The sequence below is a fragment of the Cannabis sativa genome, unplaced genomic scaffold (genome assembly GCF_029168945.1).
Source record: "Cannabis sativa cultivar Pink pepper isolate KNU-18-1 unplaced genomic scaffold, ASM2916894v1 Contig3, whole genome shotgun sequence".
Classification (NCBI taxonomy): domain Eukaryota; kingdom Viridiplantae; phylum Streptophyta; class Magnoliopsida; order Rosales; family Cannabaceae; genus Cannabis; species Cannabis sativa.
In genome coordinates, this window is record NW_026870039.1 from 1,753,667 (window position 1) to 1,775,434 (window position 21,768).

General features: G+C 32.4%; 3 protein-coding genes across 4 annotated transcripts; 1 reads left to right on the forward strand and 2 right to left on the reverse strand.

The window, feature by feature from the left end:
- Positions 1 to 3,596: 3,596 nt before the first annotated feature.
- On the reverse strand, positions 3,597 to 4,265 carry LOC133033267 (uncharacterized). The gene has a single exon (XM_061107965.1). It carries the CDS (start codon positions 4,263 to 4,265, stop codon positions 3,597 to 3,599), a length of 669 nt encoding a protein of 222 aa, XP_060963948.1.
- A 7,511-nt stretch (positions 4,266 to 11,776) lies between these two features.
- On the forward strand, positions 11,777 to 17,444 carry LOC115709584 (flowering time control protein FCA). 2 transcript variants are annotated; one of them, XM_030637824.2, is made up of 14 exons: positions 11,825 to 12,302; positions 12,518 to 12,588; positions 12,771 to 12,849; positions 13,161 to 13,243; positions 13,353 to 13,425; positions 14,033 to 14,100; positions 14,358 to 14,424; positions 14,916 to 14,995; positions 15,154 to 15,218; positions 15,331 to 15,390; positions 15,475 to 15,745; positions 16,005 to 16,169; positions 16,256 to 16,452; positions 16,963 to 17,444. In XM_030637824.2, the coding sequence occupies exons 1-13, from the start codon at positions 12,251 to 12,253 to the stop codon at positions 16,412 to 16,414; spliced, it is 1,293 nt and encodes a 430-aa protein (XP_030493684.2). In that variant the 5' UTR covers positions 11,825 to 12,250; the 3' UTR covers positions 16,415 to 16,452; positions 16,963 to 17,444. The 2 variants fall into 2 exon arrangements, with proteins under 2 accessions (XP_030493610.2, XP_030493684.2); XM_030637750.2 differs by lacking the exon at positions 12,518 to 12,588 and having other exon boundaries at positions 11,777 to 12,302.
- Positions 17,445 to 18,843: 1,399 nt separating this feature from the next.
- On the reverse strand, positions 18,844 to 21,225 carry LOC115709433 (WRKY transcription factor 23). Its single transcript, XM_030637578.2, has 3 exons — positions 20,275 to 21,225; positions 19,912 to 20,055; positions 18,844 to 19,812 (listed from the first exon to the last, which is right to left on the reverse strand). The coding sequence occupies exons 1-3, from the start codon at positions 20,883 to 20,885 to the stop codon at positions 19,314 to 19,316; spliced, it is 1,254 nt and encodes a 417-aa protein (XP_030493438.2). The 5' UTR covers positions 20,886 to 21,225; the 3' UTR covers positions 18,844 to 19,313.
- Between the last annotated feature and the right edge of the window lie 543 nt (positions 21,226 to 21,768).

Sequence of the window (21,768 nt, forward strand, 5' to 3'; positions counted from 1 at the left end):
GTGAAATTTGGTGATAAAACAATCATTGAAAATTAATAATTTTCAACCAAATTTCCAAAAGAGATATATAATTGCTTTTATTATATTGATAATAAAAAAAAATAAAGTGTCCACCATAACACATTATTTTTATATCAAATAATCAAGTTTTATAACTTTAGAACAACAATTAATGGAAAAATGTGAAATAAAGAATATTGGTGGAGATTACATAGTCAAGATAAATTAAACAAGAGAGTGACTATGTCATATGGGACGAGAAGAAACTCAAAAATTTTCTATGATCGACAGATTTCGAAAAATCATCAAAAATTATTTTTAATAATTTTTTAACTACATAATTATCATTAAAATAATAATAATTATTAAACGGAGTCAAAAAATTAATTAAAAATCATAGAAAAATCAGAAATTAAATTCTAATAACGCTGAAAAAAAAAATCGTCGAAAACGGACCTCCCGGCCCCACGCGCCCCCACGCGCCGCACCGCGCGAGTGGGCTTCGCGGGCGGGAGTTGTCTTCAAGCTGCGGCGGATCTTCCGGCGGGTCGCGCGACCGGTCGGCCCCGATCGGGTACGCACGTTTTCCGGCCAAAAATCGACGAAAACAATGGATTTTCGATGGGTTTTGCTCGGGATGTAATTTCTAATCAATCTAAGCTACTAATTTCGGGTATTAATTGCTAAAAAACAATAGATCTAAAGAAAAGCTATACAAAAAAAAGGAACATAAAAAAAATTGATTTGGAATATCAATCTTAATCAAAATACAAAATTAATCATTTAAGAACATTCATAAACAATTAATAATGAGATATCTATAATCAATTTTAGATTAAAAACGATAAAATCAAAATACACAATTATAATTTCACATTATAATCATATAAACCCTAAAACTTTAAATTTAAAATTCTCTTAATATACACAATGATTTTATGCATATAATATATCAATTGATAGAGAATTTAACGATCAATAAAACACATAAAGTTTTAAGATTTATAAACGAAAAATTGCACATAAAATAATAACGAAATTGATATGAAATTATGGATAATTAACATATACAAATTAATTATACTAATTATAGGTTCTAAATCATATACAATAGGCAATACGATACCACATGTTAGATAAATTAACATTAATTAACCCAAGATCTATTTGTATATAACATAGAACACAATAATAAGATATAATAATTAGGTATGTGTACTGATTGATCCATAGCAATTATCTACGATTGATCCACAGCAGTTACTCCAATTTGATAGTGCAATACTATCAACTAAGTCTTCCTCCCTAGATATCTAAATCAGAAGCAGTTTATTTTCTCTGATTATCAAAAGGTATACAATTGTGATGAGACAATATGTATTTATAGAGTTAGGGAGGGGACTTAGCTACAAAACCCTAGTTGGTGGGCTCGCTCATCAAAGGCTTCGATCAACTAGAAAAGCCCACACTTCGCTTCACCTAGACTTTACTCACGGATGCTAAGCCCATTAACAATTGATCACCAACAACATGGGCTAACACAAGTTGTTAACTATCCAATCAACCCAAGTTTTAATAAAACCAATAAAATTTAATGTAAGTTCCCAAATAAAAGTCTAACATTATAAGCTAGCCTAAATTTAAATACAAAGTCATTTTAGATCATCACGTACGAGATTGTATTCTCCAAAATAAATAACATAATCTAAATTCAAATTAAAATGGTGATAAGATATACTAATAATGAAATATAGAATTAATTCATTAATTATAAAATTAATTAAGTAATACTTCCCACTATAATAAAATAAAATACATAGAGTCAAGGTCTCAAGATACACCAATGGTATTAATTATAAAAGGGTAAAAATTGGTCAAAACCAATAATGGACCACAAACTTGGAGTTTTACACCGAAACATTAACACAATTAAGAAGAACACAATTGGGATAATAATTGTGAATAAGCAACTATTAACACTATTTTTTGATGATGAAGATGATGCCTTATCTGATTTTGTTCTTCTCTTTTCCATGGATGCCCTCTTTGATTTCTTGGCTAGTTGAAGTTGCACAATCTCTCTCACCAACTTTCGATCATAAGCATCTAATGCTGGCCCTAGTGGAGGCCTCGGCGGCCTCTTTGAATTGATTTTACTATTTTTGTTCTTATGACACGAACATTCTTGATCACCACCATATATACTTGTGTCTTTCTCAATTATTTTCTTATTAATGTTATCTATTACTAACTCGACCTTCTCATATTTGTTAACCTTACAATAGCCAGATTTTGCCAAATTGGTACGTAAATTGATCAGCCTATTTCGACGATTATAGATTGATCCAATAACAAAGCTCAAAACACCACGTAGAACTTTTGAAAATATAATTGCTTTCATATTTTGATGATCTTCATATGATGAGGTTGTTCTTCTTCCACTTTCGAGATCAATTTCAAGATGATGATCTTTGTCTCTTTGTGCCATATGGTCAGTTTCACTTATAGGATTACTTTATTCCCTGCTTATAGAATTTAAAACACGTGAAAAATTAAGAGCTTGTTCTCTCACAAAACTATGTCATACTTCTCAATAAAAATAAGGTTATATATAGAAGAGTTCAGAGTTTAGAAACCTGATCATCACCATTCGTGTGCAGCTGTGTGAGTTAGTCATAATTAACTGGATATAATAACCAAAAAGACCAAAAGACAATGAAAAAGAAAGCCATGATAAAAACGGTGAAAACCACCATATGGTCTTATCAAATAACTAACGGAAAATGATATATATTTGCTTATAATTAAAAAGCTAATCCTTAAAAACCGTTTTGTTTTAAACACGTGAGCTAGCTATAATATTTGTAAAGATAATCTATTCTCTCATGCACAATGTTGTGTGGCAATATATCTGTTTTTTTTTTTCTTTTTTAAGACTTTTGGTTTATTTGTGGCAAGTAAAACAAATGTGTCAGCCTGACATGGTTTGACCAACTAAAATATTTGTTAACTATTGTCAAAACAATAAAATTGTATTTATCAAAAAAAAAAAATTGTAAAAAAGTATTATCATATAAGAAACGCTAAAAGAAACCAATACCTAGCATTTTCTATGTGTCAATATTAATATTGATTAAATAAAAATTAAATTTTATATAATTTAATATAATAACTTTTAAGAAATATTATTAGTTAATCGTAAAGCGATATATCTAAAAGTAATAAGCACTATTAATGTCTAATAACAATACTCTTATTGTATTAGTCCTGAACTAATATACCGCATATATATGTACCAATTTGATATTCAAAAGTTCAATTTTATATCCTTAAAACTTCTAGTTAATTATGGTCCTAGCAAACAATTTCTAGTTAATTTTTTTTCAAGTCCTATATTTATTGTAAATAAATAAAAAAAAATCTGTCATTATCATCGGAATGTATAGAGAAATTTGAAATATATATATATAAATATATATATATCTGCATAATCTAAATTTGTAACATTGAAGCTACTAAAATTGATACTTTAAATAAAGATCAGTTTAATAGAGTAAAAGACGACCCTTGGAATCGATCAAATCAGAAACGTACATTTAGATTTCCTTAATTAGCTTGTGACCAATTCTATAGGAAACATAAACATCAATACAAGCACTCTTAACAATCTCCTTCTCAAGCTTCAAAGACTCAAAATCAAGAGTTGAATAAACAACATTATTATTCTTACGTTGTTTGGACCTAGGAAGCTTGACCAATTGATAAGCAAGTGTTTTGAGGCCAATCCACTCCGATCTTCCACCAAAGCTAAAAGGGTAACGTTCTTTAGCCAAACTACGCACATCAATAATCACCCTCTCCATTAACATCTCATCTTCATCATCACAACATAAAATTCCATACTCATGTTGTAGATTAGAAACGACATCTTCAACTCCAATTCCCACAAAGATGTTGTTGGAACCGGTCATGAAAAACCTCTTCAAAATTCGAGTAATGACGAAAGTGTTTATGTGGTTGAGTTGGAGAAGGAGACACTTGGTGCCTACACAGAACTGCATAATAGAAATTTTGTGGCTTTTTGGGTTAATGTTATTAAGACCCCATTTGCAGTTGAGACCTATAATCTTTTGTGGTTTGGGATCAATATTAATGGAGTCAAGGACATTGATGTTCCACCAGTATTCGATTATGGAAGCCTCGTTGGTGACTGTTGCTTCTATGGTCTGATCAGAGTATGAAACTAAGTACACTGCCACCACCATCTTTGTAATTGTGTCGATTAGTCTCTCAAGTCTCACCTATACGTATTGATTCAAAGCGGTGTTGAATAAAGATTAATGATATGTTTATATATTTGATTTAGTGTGGGAATTCAAGAAGTCAGAAGAATAAGTTTGTATAATTATCATGTTGAAAAAAGCAGAGACGCTTTGGAAGTTGTTGCGCCGTATACTCTCGCTAGTGGCAGTGGGTCACTGAAGTGGTTTTTGTAGTAACTAAATAAACAAAATGAGAGATTTTTGATATTAAATGGATGAGAAATGCTAAAGGGTATCTATGGTACTTAACATTTTTAAATGTGTAATATTAAATTATAAAGAATTGTTAATTAATTATATGACATCACTTCATAGTAATACTAAATACTTTAGTGCTCTATAGTAATGGTCTAAATAGATATCTTTATATATTAAAAGTGCATATTTAACGGCAATTCTTGGTTTAACGATTCTTAGTTTAACGATTTGTTTTTTTTTTATTTAGCCTTACACCATTAAGTTAACAGACTGTTAATGTTAAACGTTAACAAATAAATAAACCCAATAATTAAACCAAAAAATTAAACAATCTTTTTTTAAAATTAAAAAAAATATCTTACCCATATATCTCTCTAACAAATCCTACAATTTTTGAAATTTTTTTACACGGCTTCATTCAAATTTCAACAAATAAACTCAATAATTAAACCAAAAAATTAAATAATCTTTACAATTAACTTACATATCTCTCTAACAAACTACAATTTTTGAAAATTTTTTTCACTGTTTCATTCAAATTTCAAAAAATAAACCCAAAAAATTAAACAATCTTTACGATTAACCCATTCATCACCCATACAGGCAAACACAACAAAAGCCTCTCTCTCTCAATTTCACCTACTGAAACATATTTCATATTTCTTTCTCATCGATTGCAGTTCTGTTATTAATAACTATATTTAATTATAAAAGTATTTTTTTATGACAGACTAAATCATAGCATACTGCTTATTGATAGACTCCACTGTCCATATTGTTATTTGTCTTACTGTTATGTGCTTTACTTTGTTGATCTTTGATAATTCTTCTGTTGGTTGGCTTGGAAAGGATTATTATATTGTCAATTGAGGAATGTATCTAATAGTTAATTGTATTTTGTTTATTCTGAAGTAATGATATGATTTCAAAGATCGAACCTTGTCTTTGTTTGAGGGTTTGTTGTACTCTTCTTTGTTTAAATGACGTTTGTGCTTAGAAAATTTGGCACTCGGTCCCTATCTCTTAATGGAAAATTTGTGAATTTTGGCACTCCAATCTCTATTTTTGATTTGGCATTGTGATATTTTTGTTAAATTATAGATGGATGGATTTTCTCATTGGCACAAATTAATATTATAGGAACATCGCTTTGTTCAAAATACTATGGAGAAGTTATCCGTCAAGAAAATTGCAAGTGGATAAGATTAGATAAACCACTTTAACTTACTGCTTTATTTGAAGAGACACTCATTTTCTCTAATTTGTTCATGGTATTAATTTTTTTAATAAGTTATATGTAGTTCCAGAGAAAATGAGAAGTGTGAAATACAAACATTTTACCATTCTATCTACAGGAAATAGAAAATTAAAAGAATCTTCATAAACATTATTTCATTTTAGTTTTACCTGAGTAATGTTTTGTTTGAACTTTGTATATTCTTTCTATTCATTTTTTTTTAAAACACAATAGAATTATTTCTATTAACTTTCAAAATTAGAAACAAAGATATCTATTATTTAATAATATTTCAGGCTACTCTTTTCAAAAACCTATAAAATTTACAGATTATTATACTTTTAATATTATAATCTTATTCATTTCACAATATATATATCTTTATATATTAAAAGTGTCTATCTAACGGCATTTCTTGGTTTAACAGAATATACTTAAAAATAAAAGAATATTCTGTTAAATTTAACGATTAGGTTTGATCTCCCGTTAACAAATAAATAATTAAACCCAAAAAATTAAACAATCTTTTAAATATTAATAATCTCTTTTTAAATTAAAAAAATTATCTTAGCCACATATCTCTCTAACAAACCTATCTTGGAAGAATATTAATAATTTTATTTATTTATTTTTTAAAAAAGAAAAATCTTTATATATTAAAGTTAACCTCACTTATCTAATGTTTTCTCTAGATAAGCATAGGAAGCAGAAATACCACTTCTATCTTTGTATGATTGCAGATATACCACTTCTGTCATTGACCCACTTTTTAGTTTTATAAATGGAGATGTTCATATAATATTAACACTTTACAGAATATTTATAGATATAAACTTACATTACAATGCTATGTTAAAAAAAGAACTAAATAGAATAATCTACTACTCCAATAATAAATTTATTTACAATTTTATAATTACACTAATATTATTTTTAATACATTATTAAATAATATCTCAAATATAAATATTTAATTTTTTCAAACAAAAAATTTGTAATCTTTAAAAATAAAATACATTCAAAATCTTAAAAAAACCAAAATTTTAAATGAAACTAGCAATACGTGGCTCGGCACGTACATTCACCTAGTATATATAAATATATATATATATATATAACCTTATTATTATTGTTTCCAATATGTTTTTACTAACATTTGTAGTTTAATTTAAACTCTATTATACTGGACATAAAAGTTTAATTTAAATTTATTATTCAAATTTCTTTAAATTAAATATTATTTATTTTTGATTCATTTATTTCTTTCCGAACTCATAATATAATATTTAATATAAAACATAGCATACGTGCATCGCACGTAACAATATACTAGTATTATACAGGCGCAGTCTTAGATAATTATTTTAATTTTTTAAGGTTTGTTAAATTTTTGCATCGATGTAGTGTGAGAATCATGAGTGTTTATGCATCCAATTGCAATCACTAATATCACAAAGTGTACATGTATAACAAAAATTGTCTATTTCAAGCAATAACTATAAGAGTAAATATAATTTTGAAATCTAGTTTTAACAAAAGTTAGTGATTGGAATCTATATTTACTTATTTAGTTAAATAGCAATTCATGCAATATATTTTTTTCAAAATAGAACATTATTGTTAATACAATGATACGGTGAAAAGAAGAACAAAAATCAACATGTCTATCTTCTCGAAATTTGTTTACAAATGAAAACAATAAAATATGAGAAAATTAAGTTAACAATGCCGACTTAATTATAAATGTTCACTGATAAATTATAAAAGCTCGTTTGGTACGTCATATTATAATATATTGGGTTGTATAGTATTATTTAGCACAATAATGTATTTGGTTTTGACTTACATTAACATCATTAGTAAAATTATACAATCTTCACCATAAAAAAGACTCTGACCTAGAACTCAGATCGTGGCCCCGAATCCTAGCACAAACCTCAGCCCTCGACCCCAAACCCCGACCCAGCCCTGACCTCATTCCAAACCTCGTCCCAGATTTTGGCCCTGGACCCCGACATGGCCTCGGCTCCAGCCCCTGACCCGGCTTCAGCCCCGAACCCGACCCCCAACCCTTATCCCGGCCTCAGACCCCTAACCCAGCCCCGACCCTAACCTCGACCTCAGTCACCGACCCTGACCCAAAACCCCAACGCTCAACCCTAAACTCCAGCCTCATACGATTTCTAAATATTATAATATAAGCTAATACAGATTATTTCTTATGTATTGAATAATATAATCCTTATTATATAAAAATTTATGGTTGTTGTTGACGTTAAAAAGTGGCCAACACAAGCTCGCTAGATTGACGAGATGATTAATAAGTTTAATTAAATAATTTAGAGAGACACACAAAATTTATAGTAGTTCACTCCCCATGTCGTGATGGTAATGAATCTATGTCTACTTCGAATTTTTATTTCTCACGAGAATTATAGAAAAAGGCTAATTGTTTAAGCTCTAGTTTATAGAGAGAGATGCTCATGAGATAGTATTGCAGAAAAAGGCTAAATATTAAAAGCTCCAAATTTTAGAGAGAGAAGCTCTGACCTTGTGGGTAATTTTTTGAATGTGAAAAATGAGCTAAGGGAGCTCTCTTTTTATAGGTAAAGGAGGCCCACAAAAATAGGAGGAAAATACAAATAAGATGTTTTTGACTGTTGATGATTATCTAACATGAAAATTAGCTCTTGGTGGTGATGACCATTTTTTAGAGCCCGGGGGCCCGCTGTAAGTAACCAAGAGCTTATTTTCGTAAATCTCTTGGGGTGAATTTTGACGACAATAGCTTCAGAATTATGTCTGGAGTCTGAGACATGACTTGATAGAGCATTGAATTAGCTTCAAAACTCAAGTTGAATCGCGTCAATTAGATCAAAATTGAGTGAGTTACGGTTGTTTTACTAAAGGCAATTCATGATCCAACGCCCAGGTTGACATCCAGCGCCCAAGTTGACATCCTAGCGCCCAGGTTGACATATGACGTCAACTTGGACGCTGGGTAAGTGTAAAAATGTCCATGGAATGTACTTGAAGATGCCTAAGTAATATTTTGACATCACTTAGTCTATTTATGTGTTCTAGCCAAGCTGGTCACTGGTCCCCAAAGATGTTGCTGTTTTGGAGAAATGAGAGACTCGAAACTCTTCATTTCGGGTGAGCTTGAAATGAGAAATGCAAAGTTGTAAATTTGGCTTCTCTAACTTCATGGATCTTTGTCTTAGTGAAAAAATAGACAGACAATCAAAACGACCTCAGAATTGGATAAGCAGAACCCAGTGCACTAGGCCATTTGTCAACCTAGGTGTTGGGTACTTACTCCCGAACTCCTAGGATTTTGTTTTTGATACTTCTAAGACTTATAAACTTGAGGACGAGGTCTCCTACCCCATTTTTTACCATTTTAAATTCAATGGTCACATCAAATTTGACATTTGAGCAATTGAAGGCACCGTCCTAGGTTGACTATCAACCTGGGCTTTGGCCAACCCTAGGTCAACTTGGGTGCTGGGCCTTGTTTCCAGGGACTCAGGATTGTGATTTTCTCCCTAAGTTTGCTTGAGTCTTAATTAATTCTAATGACAGAAAAATTCTGGAAACACTTTTTGCTAAACTTGATCAGAAACAGCTCAGGTTGACAATATGTCAACCTGGGCGTAGGGTAGCCCCAGGTGCCAACCTGGGCGCTGGGTCCCTCTTTTTGCCATTCGAAAATTTAGTTTAGTCCCTGGAAATAGTTGAATCTCAATATTTTCTAAAATACAAAGAAGATTCTCAAAAAAATTCCTGAAAAAAAATCCATTTTAAATGGCACAGGTTGACAAAATGTCAACTTGGGCACAAGGCCAATCCTTAGTGTTAACCTTGTCGGTTGTCGCTGGGCCCTGTTATATGTACCCAAAAATTGTTGTTTTCCTCTGGAATGCCCTATTTCCCAAATTTTGATGAAGACAAAGAAGATGCAAAAGTTGGATCTTCGATTTGACACTTGGAAGGCGCCTAGATTGACATATTGTCAACTTGGGCACTGGTTGCTCGGGGCCCGGGGTGCTCAAAAATCAACTTGCTCTGATTTTGATTCTGATACCTCAAATATATTTGCGGTGTATCTAGTTGATGTCCCAATGTAATTTTTGACCATTTTGCACTAAGACGGTCCCAAAAACTACAAACCTAGTCGAGGATGTCAACTTGGGCACCGGGGTGAAACCCTAGATGTACCACAGAGTTTTAAAGGTTACGGTTGGAAAAATTAAGCGCAGGTCGAAAACAGATTGATGCAACTTCACATGAAATAAAAACAGGTCAAACACGATAGAATCAGCTTAACACGAATTTGATACAATTTTTTTAAATAATAATAGTATAACTATGTAGAAATATATAATTAGTAAATTAATGTTGAGCTAAAAACATTTAAATTTAATTTTTAAAAATTAAATTGAAAATTAAAAAAATTTTATTATATATAAACTATATATAAATATATCTATATAAGTATTCTAATAGAACTTTAAATTTGTTATTTTCTCTACAACTCCAACTTCAGTATCAACAAAACGAGTTAGAGTGGATCAACACGAATAAGACAAAAATTTAAGTGTTGAGTTAAGTTTGAGAAAATTAGACCCAGGTCGACACGCCTGACACGAAATTTAGAAGCAGATCAATTAAAATATGATATGAATACGACTAGAAGACAAGTTTTGCCACCCCTATCTCATTTATTCACTATTTTTTTTTTTTTTTGAATGTAATGACCAAGTTCATTGACACATACTTTTTTTTTCTAAGAAAATGCGTTAGTATTAATAAGAAAGTTAGACCACTAGGTCATTACATAATAGGTTCGAAGGTAAATCGAAAGCCTCCAAATAATTGTATCGATTGTGGATAAAAACCCATTTAGTCACATTATGAGCAAAATAATTACAAGACTGAGCAACATTAGAAAAATTACAATCTGCAAATAAAGAAGAAGTGCTTAAACAATGTCTTGAGTAGTTTTCAATTTCCCATCGAGATTCCACTCCATTAAGAGAATTGATTGCCACCCGAGAATCACTTTTGACAATAACAAAATTTTGCCTTTTCTTCGTTGCCTTCTCCAAAGCCAAACAACAAGTAGCCACCTCGCCACACAGAGCATCTATAAAATCAAGTCTTGAGGTAAACGCCTCACAAAACTATCCATTGTGATCCCTAGCAACAACAGCAATGCACATAGCCTCCATTCCTACTCTAATATTACAATTCAGTTTGATCCAATCAAGCGAAGGAGGACTCCAACCATTCATTAACACATACTTGCTAAATCACTATACATGCCAGAGACAAAAGTAAACTAATCTATTTTAACCAGATTATCTAACTAATCTATTGTACAACTACATTAGAAATCCGAATAACGTACTTGCAAAATCCTCTAAAGATCATATAAACATTTAGTTGTCATTTTAGTTTAATTACTATATGAAGGCAAAATAAAAAAGAAAAAAAAAGTGAGGTTGTCTATTAAACTGTTTAAATCGTCAAACCGCCCGCATCGTTAAAAAATACGTTTTGAATTCTTTAGAGTGTGGTCGTAGTTTGAATTTTTTTTTTAAATCGTGCGATGCAGTATGGTGCAGTTTACGGTTTTGAATTGTTAATATGCGATTCAAATCGTACCTTACCACATATTATAAAAATGACAATTTTTATATTTATTTAGGTGCAATATTTGAAGGCTCAGTCTAAAGCCCACTAATTATTGTATTGTTAAAATTAATTTTTTTTTTATATATTTATTTTTAAGCTTTATAGTATTTTTGACAGGTGTTGCTCAAGTTTTGTTATATTTGTGATAGTTTAATTATTTGGTAATAGTCCAAACTACAGAAATTGCAACCACACTATTTTTTCAATGCAATTTCTGTAATTTTTTAGTTTCACGGTACGAGTTCAGTTTGAGAAATTAAAAAAACAATATTTGCGGGTTGGTTTAAAAAAAATAGTAAAAAGCTGCACTACTCACACAACCCTAAGAAAAAAGTATAACACAAAAACGACAAGTCGTCTAGTGATTAAGAAAAAATAGGAAGCGGGAAGAGTCTTTGGGGAGAAAGAGTTCTCGTCTTCTTCCTTTCAAGTGTTTTTCGAATTCACTCATCCCAATCTTACTCTGCTTCACTCTGTAATTTAGGGTTAGGGTTTCGTAATAGCTCAAATTACTCAAGAGTTAGCGAAGCTGGAGAGGCAAAGAGGATTCGGCGACCACCAGGTCCAGGATTCTCACCGCAATTTGCATCCCGGGACTTCCACTTCCTCTTCGTCTTGGTCTTCTGGTGACTTTCACCATAATCATCAACCCTACTATCAAGACCAGAGTTTTAATGATCCCAATTACAATAACACTCACCAGTCCCACTACTACCACCATTCCGTTCGCCCTGACCACCACTCAGGCCTCTTCAATGGCGCCATTACCTATGGTTCGGGTCATCACGTGCCTATGTCTGAACGTAAAAGGAGTTGGTCTCATTCGAACAGAGGAAACTCGCCAGGTTTTGTATATATATATAGTTCATAGCTTCTACATTCCATCTACTCTTTTGCCTTCTCCTTTCCATAACTCTTAATGAGAGAAATACTGCAAATAGTCTTTTTCACTTTTGTCTTAGAACTCATAGCTTATGTGGTATCACTATATTTGGAATTTATGTTGATCTATGTTGTTATAAAACCTTTAATTTGTTTTGTTTTTGTTTATGTTTTTAAGATCGAGTAGATGGTTATGGTCTTGCAAAACTTTATGTTTCTCATATTCCAAGAACAGCAGTTGAGCAAGATGTAAGTTATAACTAAATAAAGATTGATTTTTGAAGAATTTATTCTGGATACTGATTCACCTTGAACTTCCATTTAGTGTTGATACCAGGCTATAGTTCGAAGACTTTAATTCAAATTCTGTTGTCTGTGCTACTAGCTCTGCTCTAACTATTAAATGTTTGGACTTTGTCACTGTATTTTAGATCCGTCCCCTGTTCGAACAACATGGAAATGTAGCTGAGGTTATTCTTTTGAAGGATAGGAGTACAGGCCAACAACAAGGTATATTAGTGTTCATCTTTGATGCCTTGGTTAGTATTGTTTTTTATTTTCTTATATTTAGTGAGACTTTTAAGAGCACTATTTAGTTTCCTAATTTTATTTTAAATTATATGTTTCACCATTTATTCAGGATAAAGTAAATTAAATCGTTATTAGAAAGCAATGATTTTGCTAGTCTCTATTGTTTTCATTTTTCATCACATTCTGATTTCATTAGTCGTGGACTAGGATATGCCTTGTAGCTGCCATTATTGTATTGATGTTGCATATGGTTACTCCAGGAATGAAATGGATGTAGTTTTCTCTTACAGGAAGCTGTTTTGTGAAATTTGCAACAACATTTGAAGCGGACAAGGCAATTGCAGCTCTAAACAATCAACATTATTTTCCTGGGGTGAGTTAAAGCTTAATGGTACTGTACATGTAGGATATGAACACTCTTGTTGCCTGTGTTCACATTAACTTAGTTATTGATATAGTTTTTTTGTGCTTACGTTTTTTAGGAACAAGTACCTATTACGGTGAAGTATGCAGGCAAGCCAGATAGAGAAAGAGAAAGAGAACGAGAACGTCATGGTATATTTCTTATCTTTGAGGCAATGCATTTCGAGACCAATTCCATAGTACTGCCTATATATGATTTCATAGTTAAGAGTAGGCATTGGATCTCATGTCGGTAACTACTTTTGTCTTGCACAGCTCATGTATATCACATTAATCAACATTTATTATATCTTATACAATCAACTCTTTGCGAGGTGCTAAAAGTTTGATGCAGAGAAATCTGGTCCATATGGTTATAAAGTAGTGCTCTAAAAATATTATTTTTATGGCTTCCTGATGAATGTACGAACAACTGGTTCTTTACTGGATTTTGTATATTTGATGGAAATGCATATCCAGTAGGATCCTGGAGGGGTAGCTCTAATTGTCAGACATGTGGTTTAGTCCCACAAGCTATGAGGTTTGACACCCTCCCTGGGAGGGACACTAGATATAATTTCTTAAGCCAGGGTTATTCAGGATTCCTAGTTTCCGTAAAGAATTGTTTCCATATATTAGTGATTTGGATTTTCTTCAGTAATATGGGCGCATTTGGATTAGTATAGCTGCCTCTTGATTTTTCATTGCAACAGTATTACTCTTTGCAGTTGTTTATCATCTTAAAATACATCTTCTGTAGGGGCACCTGATAATAAAGTGTTCGTTGCGATGTTAAACAAGGAAGCTTCAAGGGAGGAAATTATGGAGGTATGCTCTCAACAACTATAGAATGTTTTCCACAAAAATAATTATTTTGTACTTATGCGCATTTCTGTATTCATTATTAAAACATCAAAATGTCTTAAAAAATTCATATAATTTTTCTCTTTATATTTATACTGATGAGACCACTGTCTCACATGTGGAATACATATTTTCATTCACTTTTAAATTCAATATTAATTATTTTGCGCTTTCATGTTACCAGTTCTGTTTTTTATTAATTAATTTGTTTTTTTGGCCAGATATTTTCTCCATATGGTTTTGTTGAAGACGTCTACATTATTCTTGATGAAATGAAGCAAAGTCGTGGTATGTTCACTACAATGAAGTACTCTTTTTTTTTTTCATGCCTTTAAAACGAAGTAGCTCTTGAATTCCTTTCCCATGTTGAGAATAGATATTTGTGGCTCAATATGTTTGCAATGTACGGCAGTGGTGGATTTAAAATAATAAAGTCAGCATAGCATCATTCGATTTGCTCATTTAGGTTCGGAAGTTATCTGCTCCAATCTAATACGTGTATGTACTTAAATAAGGCTTTTCTTATAGGGGGGAATGAATTCTGAAAGAAGCACGATATACCTAGTAATTTGTTATATCTGTAGAGGATAGTCAATTATAAATAAATGATGAGTTCAAATTCCAAAATTGTCTCTTGCCCGAGTGCATTGGTGGTGCAATATTTTACCATTCCTTTCTATTGTTACATTCTATACAGATTTTTGGTTGAATGTATTACTGAGTGTAAAGAGTTGATTAATTATATAATATATGTTGACATCTGGTCCTCTTTTTTTAAGGATGCGGGTTTGTTAGATTTTCTCATGCAGACATGGCCGCCACAGCAATCAAAGCATTAAATGGAACTTACACTATGAGGGTAACTTTTTATTATTTTTTTTATTTATTTTTTATTTATGGACATATGAACTGCAATTCACATTGTATAATTGGAGGCATCTATTATCTTTTTTTTTTTTTTTTGCAAAGTATCTATTTTCTATTCATTCTGTTTTTTTTCCCTTGGTGTGGCTGAAGGGTTGTGATAGGCCATTAGCAGTACGTTTTGCAGAACCTAAGAAAGTTAGGAATGGAGAAGGAAGGTCTTGTTCTGTTCAACTAATTTGCGAACTTGAATTCTTCATACCCTTTCCTCTGTTTTCTTAACTTATCTTTTTACTCGGTGTTAAGTGTTCCATTTAAATTTCCCTCCAGGAACAATAAGATGTTTAGTGGAATGCCCTTTGGCCCCCATTCTCATGAACCAGTTGTTAGGTAACATTTTTCATGTTACTTCCTTTTATAAATTTTTCCTTGTTGAATGCATTTAAATTTTATTTTTGTGGATATATGTACCAGGACAACAACCAACCTGGGTGAATCCATGTTGGGGCATAACCGGCCTAATGCACCTTATCTTGCACAACTTTTCTCGTTAACGACACAACCACAAGCAGTTTCTTTGGTGGCAAACCAGGAACCTCTACAGTTGTCGCAGATGCAAAATATAAAAACATCCACTCAACAATTTCAAGGTGAAGTTCATGATTTTCCAAGGCAGTTGCATCTGATTCAACCTTCGAAACAAACGCTAGAGCAGCAAAAGCTGTCTCAGGCTAGCGGACAATCGGTATTCCAAATCAACAATAATCTTGGCTAGTTAATTTACAGTTTTTTTTAGTAGTGCATGTTATGTGAGGTTTTTAATTTATAGTAATTTCTATCTATGTGCCCCATTTTGGTGTTCATTTGAGTGTGGCCAGAAGAGTGCTGCAGCATCTGAAGGGGTTTATTCAGTAGAATGTCATATTTATTCCTTTTGCATTCATTTTAAAAAGCAAATAAATCAGAACTTTTTATATGTTATTTTAACGAAATGTTTAATGCAGCCTCTACCAACAGTCAGCAGTTCCCAGGAAGTTGCTTACAATATTCCCAGAGCTGCAGTGCTTGCAAATCCTCAGACACCCGAACTTCCAGAATGTGATTGGAGTGAGCATACCTGCCCTGATGGGCATAAGTATTATTATAATTGTATCACTCGTGAAAGCTTGGTATGCTCTTTTGCTCATCCTTGTTTATTTTTCTTAGACTCGTATCTGTAATTTATGAGGATAAGGACTTGAAAATTAATCTGCAGTGGGACAAGCCCAAGGAATATGGTTTGTTTGAGGAACAGTTAAAGGAGAGACAGCAGCAAGCTGCTGTCCACAAGCTTCAGTCTTCTTCATTGGTTCTCTCTAAACAGCAAGCTGCTCAAACACAAGAAAGTCAAAGTCAAGCTCATGTTCCCCCTTAAAAATCTTAAACCTAGAAAAACCTGCTCTATCTGCACAGGTGCGTATTAAAATTATTTATCTTCCATTTTCAGTAACTTTTCTGCTGATTTATGAACGAGACTTTTGGAACCGTAAAGACTTTGTTAAATAATCTTTTCTTTTTCTCCTCTCATATGCATAGCTATTAGCCATGACAATGTGACATATCTTGTTAAGGTTGGTCTGGGATTTCAGGAAGAGTTAGTTTAATTTACTTGTTCACATATCAGTAATTTTTATTTGAATACCCTCAATTACAACTTGGACTGGTTATGATTCGGTGATTGACTTTTTTTTTTCTTTTTCGGGTGTAACGTGACTACAATAATATTTGATACATAGTTTTAATTGCATTCCCATTCTTCTGTGTCTAGCTACCCTAAGAAATTTTGATTAGTTTATTAGATGTCTTGATATTGATTGTATGGTAAAATTTGACACCATTGACCAACTGTTGCTTTTTTTAGAACTCGTAATTGTTTGATTTCCAAATGACTAGTGGATTCATTCTAGAGATCTGATTGTGTAGGAACTTATTCATGTTGAAGTACAATGACGGCAAGTTCATGGCATTTTGCAACCAGTGTTTTCGAAGGTATCTGGTGCATCTGTGATTGATCTTCTTGAACCACTGAAATATTTATTTAGACAACAAAAGAGATGGTTCTGCAGTGCTTTTATAAAATCACTGTAGTTGGTGTTAACACATAGAGTGATTGTCATCTGAAGCAGCTCTCTTTATTTCCCCAGCTGTTAATTTCTGATATAGAATAGTTTTAACAATCCAACTATGAAGTTCGAAGATCAGCCTGATTTCCCTATTTTCCTGTCTACCTGTATTTTATTTTACTTTATGAATAGCATTGTTGGATAAAAGGAGTCTTTTTGGGTAAATACCATTTATGTTGATTACTGTATGTAAATCAGTAAATGTAGTCGATGTGGGGTCTATCATGGTTAATATGTAACACATTTTTCTTATTAATTGATGTTCAGCAGAATGGATATAAAGAGATAGATTCTCACCCTTTTTCTATTTTTCGTTTGTTTGTGTTTGAGTTTTCATTTCTTGAATTAGAGAAGGAATTTGCGCAGCATTCTGAGTTGAGAACTATGGAGAAGGCTTTAAAAGGCATGCATATTAGGTTCAGGTAGAAAAAATTGGCCTTGGGTTACATGTGCTGTTCAATGTTTCTTATATTGTATATGTTTACCTAACCTGCTCGGTTATATATGCATGCACATATGAATATTTTAAAGTGACCTTAATTAGTTTATTATAGAACAAAATATTCTCGTTGTATTTTCTTTCAGATTTGGATTCGATGTGTTAACAGAGATATGTCATATAAGCCAAAATGTATGAAGCTCCTCTCAAATACTTAAAAGCAAATGATGCTATCTTTCTTGTCTCTCTAATTATTATTGATTATTTATTGTTATGATGTCTTTAACTTTCATTCAAATGAATGCTTCTCAATTCTGCTAGGTGAGGTTGTACCTGTTACTATGATTGTTTTACTAACTTATAAACCATTTGGAGGTTGCACTTATTTGGCTTTAAGTTATAGTCATCATTGTGCCAAATGGGTTCAATAGATAGGTTTTAAGAAACTCATGATACCCTGCAATTTATTTTTTTCTTGTATTTGATGACTATAGTGGTGGTGGTTCTGTTTAGATTGATAAGACGGACTTTGATGGCTATAATAATGTGTATGAGTTAATAGAGAGAGAGGCGCATAATGGGTTATGTAGTAGTAGTAGTGTTTTGCCTTATGGGATCGATCCGCAGATGATGATGATGCTGCTGGTGTTTGACAATTTCACATGGCTGACGAAAATGCTAAAGTGGATTTGAGCCATAGAAATGGAACATAAAAGGTTCCCATGTCTCTATCAAGATCCTATTCGAGCTTTAATGTGGAGGGTTAATTATTTAATTAATTTATTTTGAATGTGAAAGGGAGGGTTGGTGACCTGTTAGTTTTCTTAGCGTTCTCAACTAGACCATCATTCAATGAACCAAATCCACGAGTGGATCCAATGGTATAAACGGGAAATAAAGGCATTTATCTAACAGGATAAAAGTGGGTCCCATTTTGGGCAGTGATTGGAAATTTTTATTTATTTATTTTGACCAAATGTGCAGAGAGAAAGAGGAGTGTTGTGGCAATTACTCTCGAGGTAGCATTAAATTCTCCACACCAAAAATCTGAGAGTTGTATGTAAACCCCTTTCTCTGGAATTGTTTCTTTCTTCTTTTTTTACAGACAAAAAGAGGAAAAGTTAATAAGGGGTCCTAAAAAACATTAATTGCTGGATAGAGAAACTCCAACCCTCACACAATCGAATCATGACTCTCAATGAAATCAATGCACATTCCTTCAACACATCAAAAACAAAGATATAGGACAAAGGAGCGGTCAGAAGAAATTAATTATAAGAAACCCACATTTACTATACTTGTTATCTATCTTTATTTACATAACCCCAAACCCCACATTGCTCTTTAGTCTCTAGTACTTCTCTCTCTAGTAGTATACCCCTCCATTACTTTTCCAAAAAAAGTAATATAAAAAAAAAAATAAAAATAACTAGCCACTCCCAGAGCTGGATTAATCAGCATCAGCATTTGGGTAATGTATATATAAAAGCAAAAAAAAAAAAGGAAATAAATCTTTAATTCGGATCAGACCCAAAAAAAAAAATATTACCACCACCGGTCAGCAGGAAAAGTACATATACCAGTAGTTAATGGGGTTTTGCATATCTGAACTGAACTACATAACTATACCAACCATTAATATATTATAGAATGATAAGTAGTATATAGCTAATTGATTATGAAGCTGGTAGACTAGTTACTATTACTTCTAGCTAGTTTGTTCTCATATTGGAGGGGACAATATCTTGAAGAAGGCCATGGTCTGTGATCAAAGCTGGAGCTGGTGAAGGGTTGCAAAAGCGCCTCTCATGTAGAAAAGCAACTGCTGATGAGTTTGTTGTTATGCCATTATTATTATTATTATTAGCAAAACTATTACTATTATTATTATTATTATTATTATTATTATTATGGTTAGAGGGCAAAGAGAGTGATGATGATGATAACAAATGATGATGATCAGTCATGAAGTGATACTGTTGAGGCAACTGGCCGTGGTGTCTAAATTGAAATGGCATATTGGTGAAGGCTGCGGCTGCCACCGGAGGAACTGCGGCGGTGGTGTGGTGGTGGTGAGTAGGACGAGAAATGAGTGGGCTTGGATGTGTGTGTTGGCCTTCATAAGTAGTGACCACCACACTTGGGTCTGTAAACGATCTCTCAACTCGTTTCTTCACATTACATGAGGCACTGGTGCAACGATAGTAACTCCTATATTTATATCAACAAACAAATTAGTATAATTACTATTAATAATGTTATTGAATATTGTTCTTTTCATATGTATACAGTATATATATATATATATACCTGGGAAATGGGCTGTTTTTGACAGCTTTTTGACCGTACTTCCTCCATCTGTAGCCATCTTCCAAATGATCAACCTCGCTCTTAGTCATGAACGCAAATCTGGGTTCTCTCTGTTTCTTTTGATTTGTTTTCTTCGCTTTCAACCTTAATTATATATATTCAACGAACATTAATCAATACTCAATACTATTAACTTTTCAATTGATCATATAAAGTTTTTAAAATTAAAATTAAATCCCCCTAAAAAAGGAAGATAAGAGCTAGAAACCCCACTTTTTATTTTGATCTAATTTAATATGAAAGCTTCAAAAAAGAAAAAGAAAATCTGATAAAAACTATAAATATATATATATATATACTGACTGTTTATTGGTGGTGGTCTTTGGTGGTTGGTCTTCTCCTTCTTCTTCGTCATCATCTTCTTCTTCCTCTTCTTGATATTCTGGGTCTGCAGCTTTATTATTATTAGTCTGTTCTTCATTGAGAGCATCGGTACTTGAAGCCGAAGAAATGGAGGAAGTGTTTGGCGTTGCAGGTTGATTATTAATGTTATTATTAATATTACTAGTACTATTCAAGCACGCATCCGAATTGATGACCACCTCTTTTTTAGGAATAGCAATAAAAGGATCATGATCAGTACTAGTAATATTAGTAGTGGTTGAAGTTGGAACAGTATTGGTAGAAGCTAATAAAGCTGGAAAATCAAAGAATGGCGAAGGAGCAGGAGGAATATTAGTAGTAGTGAAGTAGTCATGGACACCCAGAAGCTCCATAAACCCTAAGTTGGAACCCTTATTATTTTCACCTCCAAAAAACTGATCAGCAGTAGCCGACTCAAACATTGGAAAATAATTAGAACCGTTTGATGAGATAATATCAGAAAGTGATGATGAATTATTAGAAGATCCCTGCATCATCATCATCATGTTGCTGCTATCTTTTGTCATCATCATCTTCCTCTTCATCTCCATGTATAATAATCTTTCATCAACGTCCCTTAAGTACTAGCCTTGAAAAAGAAAGAGAGAGAGAGTATGGGATCGATAGTGGTTTATTATATATTCTCTGGGTTTGGAAGAAAATGAGAGAAATGAGAAGGAAGGCATATATGAATAGAAAGAAAAGGTTGACTGGTTATTGTAGGTCAAGGGTTTTGTACGGACGAAAACAAAGCCGGTTGCAAATATTGAATCAAAAATATTTTAAATGCATGGTTTTTTTGGTTTAGAGTTCCGACAAAGTGGTCGACTCGACTCGACTAGACACTTTCATACGTATAGTTTTGACCACTTCATTTTTCAAAACCCATGTAAATTAATAGTATATATAATATATACACTTTATATATACATGTAGTGTGAACGGGGTTCCATGGCACGTGGGAAAGTTACGGCAACAAAAGAAAAGGCTCGTACGTGTGATGAAGAGATGAATCATCTGAAGATATTTTACTTTCATTTTTTCCTTTATCTGAAAAATATTGGGTTACGTATTTGTCTCTCTTGTTTATTTCTTTATTCTCTTTCTACATTACTTTCTTATCTCTTAGTGCACTATATATATATTTAGCCATATTTTATATATGTATGATGATGATGATCATATATAGTAAGCAGAAGAATCACTTTCAAACCAAAAGAAAAAAGAGACAACATAAAAGGGAATGTTTTGTGCCGATCTTATATATAGCTAGGTTTCATTTAACAAATTAAGGTAGCTAAAATATTAATATATATAGTTGCTTAGTAATTATATGTATTAATAATTTAACGATCGATAGATCATCACACTTTTTCCAGGCCAGGACCTCTTTAGTCTTTTGAACACTTGTTTATTATTTCATAATTTAAAATT

Coding starts and splice junctions, on each gene's coding strand:
- LOC133033267 (XM_061107965.1), bottom strand. CDS start 4,265: ATGGTGGTGGCAGTGTACTTAGTTTCATACTCTGATCAGACCATAGAA.
- LOC115709584 (XM_030637750.2), top strand. CDS start 12,132: ATGATCCCAATTACAATAACACTCACCAGTCCCACTACTACCACCATT. Junction 12,850..13,160: donor GAGTACAGGCCAACAACAAG/GTATATTAGTGT, acceptor TTTCTCTTACAG/GAAGCTGTTTTGTGAAATTT. Junction 15,746..16,004: donor CTCAGGCTAGCGGACAATCG/GTATTCCAAATC, acceptor TGTTTAATGCAG/CCTCTACCAACAGTCAGCAG.
- LOC115709433 (XM_030637578.2), bottom strand. CDS start 20,885: ATGGAGATGAAGAGGAAGATGATGATGACAAAAGATAGCAGCAACATG. Junction 20,056..20,274: donor AAGACCACCACCAATAAACA/GTCAGTATATAT, acceptor TATATAATTAAG/GTTGAAAGCGAAGAAAACAA. Junction 19,813..19,911: donor AAAAACAGCCCATTTCCCAG/GTATATATATAT, acceptor ATATAAATATAG/GAGTTACTATCGTTGCACCA.